General features: G+C 25.5%; 3 protein-coding genes across 3 annotated transcripts; 1 reads left to right on the top strand and 2 right to left on the bottom strand.

Moving 5' to 3' along the window:
• Positions 1–765: 765 nt before the first annotated feature.
• Phum_PHUM258150 (uncharacterized protein) lies at positions 766–1,001 on the bottom strand (the record flags this gene model as incomplete). The annotated part of the gene is made up of 2 exons (XM_002426479.1): positions 766–788; positions 836–1,001. The coding sequence occupies 2 exons, from the start codon at positions 999–1,001 to the stop codon at positions 766–768; spliced, it is 189 nt and encodes a 62-aa protein (XP_002426524.1).
• A 321-nt stretch (positions 1,002–1,322) lies between these two features.
• Positions 1,323–2,782, top strand: Phum_PHUM258140 (uncharacterized protein; the record flags this gene model as incomplete). The annotated part of the gene is made up of 6 exons (XM_002426478.1): positions 1,323–1,383; positions 1,563–1,726; positions 1,794–1,859; positions 2,035–2,180; positions 2,240–2,483; positions 2,555–2,782. The coding sequence occupies 6 exons, from the start codon at positions 1,323–1,325 to the stop codon at positions 2,780–2,782; spliced, it is 909 nt and encodes a 302-aa protein (XP_002426523.1).
• Positions 2,783–3,411: 629 nt separating this feature from the next.
• On the bottom strand, positions 3,412–6,079 carry Phum_PHUM258130 (Low-affinity cationic amino acid transporter, putative; the record flags this gene model as incomplete). The annotated part of the gene is made up of 10 exons (XM_002426477.1): positions 3,412–3,533; positions 3,603–3,711; positions 3,796–3,962; positions 4,034–4,209; positions 4,318–4,420; positions 4,514–4,751; positions 4,899–5,055; positions 5,192–5,309; positions 5,391–5,651; positions 5,722–6,079. The coding sequence occupies 10 exons, from the start codon at positions 6,077–6,079 to the stop codon at positions 3,412–3,414; spliced, it is 1,809 nt and encodes a 602-aa protein (XP_002426522.1).
• Between the last annotated feature and the right edge of the window lie 2,050 nt (positions 6,080–8,129).

Genomic DNA, 8,129 nt, shown 5'->3' with positions numbered 1-8,129 from the left:
TAATGATATAAATGATGTGAAAGTATATTTTTAAGGACTTTTTCCTTTTCAATAATTATTAGCATAAATATGATGCAATGAAATGAGTTGAATTTTATGCACAATCAAATAATAAGTTATAAATAAAAAAAACTACTGCTTGAATGTTAATTATATTACATTCATGATCATTTGATATAAGGTCTTGTAAAAGTAGGGAAACAAAAAAAAAAAAAATCAATAAAATGTAATTTGATTAACTTTCATGTTTCTAAGTTTAGCTTGGTTAAACACAAAAAATGTAAAATAGGTTATGATTATAATTAATGTAATTTGATATTTGAAAACATGACAATTTTTTTAAAAATAAACAGTGTGTTATAAAGGACACATTTTTGTGAGACATGATGTTACAAAAATTTTCAAAGAAATGTTAAAAAAGGCACAGGTACCTCATAACAATAATGTTTGTTTTGATCAATTTTTTTTTTGTTTACCATAATCAATATCAATAAATTGTGTTAATCAATTAATAATATTTCGTGCACGATAAAACGTTTAGCCAAAATTAGAGAAAAAGTATAATGAATGAATAAATGCGACTATGCGTTTAAAAAAAATAAAATAAAATCAACAGAAAATGAATTGTTTGAAATATATCGTAAATCAACCGGCAATTAATTCGATAAAAAATGGTAGAAAAGATTTATATTATATTACGAATTCAATTTTTGAATGTTATTTACACAAGTTTATAATTTTCACATACCACCAAGATAAATTAAATTAGTAATCAATTATAAAAAACCCTTGATATTTAAAAAAAAAAGGCAATGTAATCACTATTTCCACTCACCTCGTATTGGAAATGGTTTTGTTTGAATAGTCTCTATGATGGCTGGATGCGTGACCTTTGCTTCGGGACACATAGAACTAGTTTTTTTATAACAATTACTATATTTTGAATTTCCAACTACTTCACATAGCTGAACAGGTTCACGAAGAACATTCATCGTACACATATTTTTTGACGTTTTTTATTTTTATAAAAAAAAAAAAAAAGTATTAAATAACTTTACCTATGTTTAACTTAAGAAAATGACCATTTCATAAATTTCTATTGACACGAAGGTCTTCATTATTATTATTCGTCTATTTATTAATCACGCGATCACGTGGTAAAAAAACCGTGCCCTTTTGTAACAGCAAAAAATTATTATTTTTTTTTCAATAATGGTTTTTTAATATTTAAGGGCGAAATGAATTATAAATGAATGATTTAGAAATAATTCGTTTTTAGCATTTCACGAAATTCACAATGAATTCGATTATCTGTTATTTGCATGAAATCACTGATTATAATTCTTTGTTTTTTAGTAATAAAAACAATCATACAAATATGTGGTAAGATGTTTTTTTTTTTCTTTTTTTCAGTGAAAAAAAAAAAAATATATGAGAAATCAATTTCAGTTTTAGTTTATTGAAAAAGATTAAAATTTATTTTATTTTTCTAATCATAATGAATGATTACTTAATATTTATTTAATTCAAGGTTTAATTACAAAAGTTGTTTATTTTTTTAGGATTGACATGTTCTGATTTAAAAAAAAGAGAATCAGGATCAAAATTTTCTTTACAAGAACTTAAAACTCTTACAAATGATGCTTTGATATCTTGCCTTGTATATTTGGGAAAAGACCCTCTCGAACATGAAGAAGCCAAGTACTTGTGGGGAAGATTAATAGAGGTTAAATGCATTGAATTTAATTTTGTTAAATAAAGTACTTTAAATTTATGGGGCTTTTTTCTTTCAGGCATTTGAAAATGATATATCATCTATTCCAGAAAAAAATTTAAGGCAGTTGGGATGGATTATAAAAGTAATATCACCTAAAGAGATGAACAACTTAACTTTATCAGACATTGACACGATAACAGCTTTTGGACAATACCACAATTTAAGCCTTACCCAGGTATTAAAAAACTAATAATATTACATGTAAAATAAATTTAAAAAAATAATTTTAAAGAAAGGAACAATGTATATACTTTTAGTTGCAGACTTTGGCTGAAAAAGTCAGAGAAGATTGGAATGCAAAAGAGCCAACTGATTACACTTATTACGATCTGAAAGCATTGAATCATATTTTATGTGGTTTTAATTCATCTGAAATTTCAGATATACATCCAGATTCTTACAGGTAGGAAAAATAAAATTTCATAAAAAAAACAAACAAAATTTTCACAAGAAAAATTTTAGGGAAGCATCGAGTACATTGGCAACATTACAAGATTGTCCTAGAGAATCGTTACAAGCACTTGCTAACCTTGCAGTTTCACCCTTAGCATTTGATGATCCTTCAACTTGGTATTTATCTCAAGTGAATTCAGTTGGTTGCATTTTAAATGGTATGTCAAGAGAAGACATTGCAAGTATTCCTCCTGAAGGTTTTGAATCATTGACACCAAATATAATTCAGTGCTTAAGTGCAGACACATTTAAGGTAATAAAAAAAACTCAGTGTTAATAATGGAAAATTGGAAATAATTTTAACGATTGCAAACACACACACAGGCGATGACAACATATCAATTACAACACTTAACAATATTAGCTGCTGCTTCGATATCCGAACTTCAAAAATCTCACTTAAGTCAAATTCAACAAAAAGCTATTAAAAATGCTCACAAAGGTGAAATTCAAAAAAATAATGTCAGTGGTAGAAACGGAATAACACTTTTCGCATATTTCATAAATACATTTATTCTGTTCAAGTGTATATTTCAAAGATTGAAAACTTAAAAAAAAATATAAAAATTTAATTGAAAATCCAAAAGGTAGATAATAATAATAATCAAATCAAATTTTATATTAAAAAATATATATTTTATTTTCAATATAGTACATTTATGTGCAGTATTATATATAAATAATTTTTTTCTTTTTTCTTATGATTTCTGAATAAAAATAAAAATGTCATCAGTTATGTATTTTTTATTAAAAAAAAAAATTTATATAATTATTAATTTAATTAATAAAAGTCTTTGGTTTATAAAAAAAAATTATTACTAATAAATAATTTCTAAATTTTTTTAAACTTTTTTTTAATCATACAAAAAAAAAAATATTGTTCGTAAATTTATACTTTTACAAAATACTGTTGTCATTGTTCGAATGGGAAAAAGTATAAAAGTATACAAATTTTCATGTAAAGGAATTTTTTTTTTTTAAATGTCATAACAAATTTGTAATTTAACAACAATTTTCAAAACCGAATGATTTATCCAAGTAAGTAAAAGGACAGAGTTAAATTATTATTGTTTTTAAAAAAAACAAGAAGGAGAACATTTTAAATTTAACCCTCATAGTCTTACTCCATTGTTTGTTTGTTTGTTGTCATGTGAATAAAAAATTTAAAACTTAATCTATTATCATACTTTTTCATCCTTTTGTACTGAATTACCATTAGATGATTCTGATTCAATTTTTAAATTTTTATTTTTTACATTTTCTAAACTGTTTTTATATCCGTAAAAGAAATATATTGCAAAACCTAAAAAAAAAAATAATTTATAATATTTCAATTCAAATGTTTTTATCAAAAAAAAAATACCTGAAATACCTATTATCATCCAAACAGAAAATCTAATCCATGTTTGAAAATCCAATTCTAACATAAGATAAGTATTGATAAAAAGGCTCAAACTGGGTATGAGGGGAACTAAAGGAACCTATTTAAATAAAAAAAAAAACATGATATTAGTGTATGGTGTAACTTTATTAAAATAATTATGTCTGTCAGAGAATATAAACACCTTAAATGAAAGTTGAGTTTTTGCAAATGGTTGCCTCCCTATAATAATAACTATTATAAAAGAAAGAAAAACAAAAATTGATAGGAGAGTTATGGACCACGTGACACTATTTACCAACGGGTTTTGTGCATAGATTAATATGCTGGAAACTCCTAAGCAAGTTATTGCTGGAAAAAAAATATTAAATTATTTTATATGTAATTAAAATTAATAAATAAAAGTATATTGATTGACTTACCAAAACTAAAAACTCCCCATTTGGTGACATGGGATGTTTCTTCTGTTGGAATTTTCGCCATGTTTAAGTTAAATGCCTTTTTTATTATATTTTTACTCAATTGAAAAATATTTGTTTTATTTGAATTATTATTATTTTCAACGGATGGTATTTTTACATCTTCTTCATATTCATATCTAAAGGAAAAGGTTTTTACATTATTATTATTATTATTATTATCATTATGGTGATGAGGGTTTAAAATAAATTGATTGAAATTATATGTGTGTGTGTAGGTAGAGTACCTAAGAACCAAAACGCAAACAGCAACAATTGTATATGCTAAAAGTGTTCCTATAGACATCATGTCAATCAATTGATCCAAATCTAAAAGCATGGCTAATAATCCTATAAAAAGAAAAAAAATGTCATCCATTTATAAAAAAAAAGAATTTATTTGGGGGGGGGGAGGAGGAGGGAGAAAAGAAAAAAAAATTGTACCGGCGAGGAGTCCGCTTAAAAGAGTTGAAATTAATGGAGTTTGAGTTTTACTATTAACGGTTGAAAAAGTTTTAAAAATGATTCCATCGTTTCCCATTGCATATAAAACTCTTGGAAGAGGAAACATGGCTCCCAATAAACTTGTACAAAGTGCAAATATTGCTCCTATTGTCACAATCCATTTAACCGTGATCCAATCGATTTTTTCAAATACAGAAGGAAATGGAGCTTCAGCATCCTTAAAATATTATTTATTTACTGCACATGTAATAATTTTAAATGAATTAAATTTATTAAACTTTATATTTCATTTTTAGAAAATCGACCCTTAAATACAAATAAAAAAAAATAATAATAATAAAAATAAAGTCAAATAAAATGATACCTGTAAGTAATATGGGTACATCATTGTTAAAACGGTTGATACACCAAAATATGCCAAAAATATTATTATTAATGAAAATAAAATGGCTAAAGGAATATTTCTTCTTGGATTTTTAGCTTCTTCTCCAGTTGTGGCTATGCAATCAAATCCTACAAAACTACATTAAAAAAAAAAAAAAAAAATGCATCCTTTTTTTATTATTCTGAATCACTATTAATTTAACTAAATTTTCAATTAGTTTAATTTTATGTGTTTGATTGAAGGGGGAGTGGGGGGAAACAAATTCTACTAACGCAAAAAAACATTTTGCAGCTCCTTCCATGACACCTTTGACACCATAGGGCATAAATCCACCTTCTCCACCTTCACCTTTTATTTCTTCTTTTGGTATAAACCAATTGGCTGGATCAGCTAAAAACAAACAAACCAAAATTTAGTTTTTTTTTATTTACTTAGAAAAGAAAAAAAAGGAAAAGATTGTTTAAAATTAACCTTTTATCGATCCTGCGACTATGACAAATGTTATAACGGCTAAATTAAGACCAGTGAAAAGATTATTTAAAGTTGTAGATTCTTTAACGCCGAAAGCCAAAAGACCGGCGACTATCATGACAAAAAAAAATGATAAAAAATCTGGATAAGATGATAAAAAACTAACATTTATTGGAAACATTGTTTGAAGAGTGTCTTTCATTGTATTGTTGGCGAGAGCATCAATATAAACACTTAAAGCCTTGGCAACGCTAGCAGTTCCTGCAACACAATGAATTATTTTAAAATATTTAATCATTTGGGAATATATATAAACCTGAAATTATCTCACCTATGACATATTCTAAAATCAAATTCCATCCAATGACAAATGCTGCCAGCTCTCCAACGCTTACGTATGAATATACATAAGCGGAACCCGCTTTTGGAACTCTGGCAGCAAATTCGGCGTAACATACTCCAGCAAAAGCACTCGCAACAGCAGCAACGACAAAACTTATAACGACAGCAGGTCCGGCAAGGTTTTTAGCAACGCTACCTGCTAATACGTAGACACCAACTCCCAGAGTACTTCCTACTCCCAAACCAATCAAATCAACAAGTGTTAAAACTCTATTTAATTTATTATTTTCATCGCCATCATCAGAAATTTTTTTTTTTCGACCTAATGATTTTATAAAATTTAACATTTTTACCTAAAAAAAAAAAAAAAAAAAAAAAAAAAGAAAATTTTTTGTCATAATAATAATAATAATAATTATAAATTATGCTAATAATTTCCACTTATTGTATATAAATTTAACTTTTAAATGAATTAGTATTATTTGGGTTATTCATGTAAAGCAAAGTAAGTGGGTGAGGGGAAGGGAGGGGAGGGGAAGGAGGAAAAGGTAAAAAATTTTTTTTACTTAAATCGCAAAAAATTTATTTTATCACAAAGTGTGAAAATGATGATAAAAATTAATTTTGCATATCAAAATATTTGAACACATAACGTCACAATTATGACAATTTGATAATAAAGATCAAGATTAAATAAATCAGTACATACATTAGGCTTATGTCATCAATTAAAATAAATCGTTGATAATAATAATAATAATAATAATAATGGCATTAAAAATCACAAAAAAAATTTATAGTTATTTACATGAGGAAATGTGTATAGAGCGAAAGGTAGGTCCTGTAAGGTTTGAGTAAAGTCCTCTAAATACAAACAGACGAAATTATGATTGTGATAACAAATCCGATATCAATAATAGACATAATTTTAAAAAAAAATGAGATAACTAATCAGAAGTATCGTGGTAGAGGCAAAAAAAAAAAAAAAGTTAATTGAAGAGTAAAATATGATGTTGAGAGAGTTCGAAGACATATCAATAAGAAGATTAAAAAAAAAAAAATCTTACGATTTATGTATCATTATGTTGGTAAAACTGATAATTTTAATAAAATCACAAAACGAACAACAATATTCAATTGTTTTTAATTAATTAAGAATCAAATAAAAAAAAAAAAAACCTTTAATACGTTAATGAAAAACTTTCGACAAATTTTATGTAGGGAAAAATGTCGCGGTCAAATGTGAAACTAATAACAATTAATTTATGTTAGATCATTGGTACAAAAAACAAAAACAAAATGGCTTCCGGTTTTTTTTTACTTCTTAACTTATGGGAAATAAAAATTAAATACGTACATAAATAATTATTACGTAAATTATCCAACATTTTCTTTTACAAAAAAAAAAAAATTTAATTATCATTTGTAATATTAAATAAAAAAAAATTTCATATCTGGCATGAAAATCCGGAAATGTAGATAAAAAAAAGAATAAATTAGAATTTTCCATTTGATTTCCATCAATGTTAACCTGATGATGCTTTTCATTCTCATTAATTTTCAGGTTCAAGTTTTTTTACACCGAACTTGACCTGAAAAAATGATGGCCGACGAGTTTTTTTTTCCAAATGTATTTGTCAACACAACAAACAAGTCTAAATCCATTGCAAATTTCTCTTTTTCCTCTCCCCCCTCCAATCATCCTTTTTTTTTTTAAACAACCAAAAAACCGTTTTTTTTTTTTTAAATAAATAGAAAGTAACTCATTTTTTTTGTAATTTTTTTTAGTACAACTACAACAATCCATTTGAAATTATTTAAAATATTTTGTTGGTCATTGGGGAGGAGGAGGGGGACGGGAGGGGGGAAAACTAGACTACTTTAATGAACCTGTTATTTAAACCACAGTAAATTATTATTATTATTATTATTATTAAATATGAAAGAAAATCAATGTTATTGGATGGAAGAGGATGTACATATTATTAAATACAACCATGTTTTTTGTTTGTTTTTTATTTGTTTTTATCATTATTATTATTATTATTATTAAATTCATATCTCCTGGTTGTAAGGCAAACATTTTTCTTTCTTTTTTTTTTTTTTTTTTAATTGAATAAATGGTTTTCACCGCAAAAACTTTTTATGAATAAGTCAAGGTTAAATATTATTTCAATAGTTTTTAACTATTCAATAGAATAGTTATTTAAGTCTTTCATATCATGTTATGAAAAAAAAAAAAAAAACGTTTTGAATGCTTAGGAGGAAAAAAAAAAATTTTCTGCTGAAATGTTAACATAAAATAAAATGGCTGATTTATAATAAATAAATAAATAAATAAATAAATTTTGTCAAATTTCCTACCCTTATGTGTTGTTAACAGACATAAACAAGTTT

This window comes from Pediculus humanus, genomic scaffold (genome assembly GCF_000006295.1).
Source record: "Pediculus humanus corporis 1103172107631 genomic scaffold, whole genome shotgun sequence".
NCBI classification, from domain to species: domain Eukaryota; kingdom Metazoa; phylum Arthropoda; class Insecta; order Psocodea; family Pediculidae; genus Pediculus; species Pediculus humanus.
Note: the sequence above shows the minus strand (reverse complement) of the source record. Positions and strands in the feature narration are given on the sequence as shown.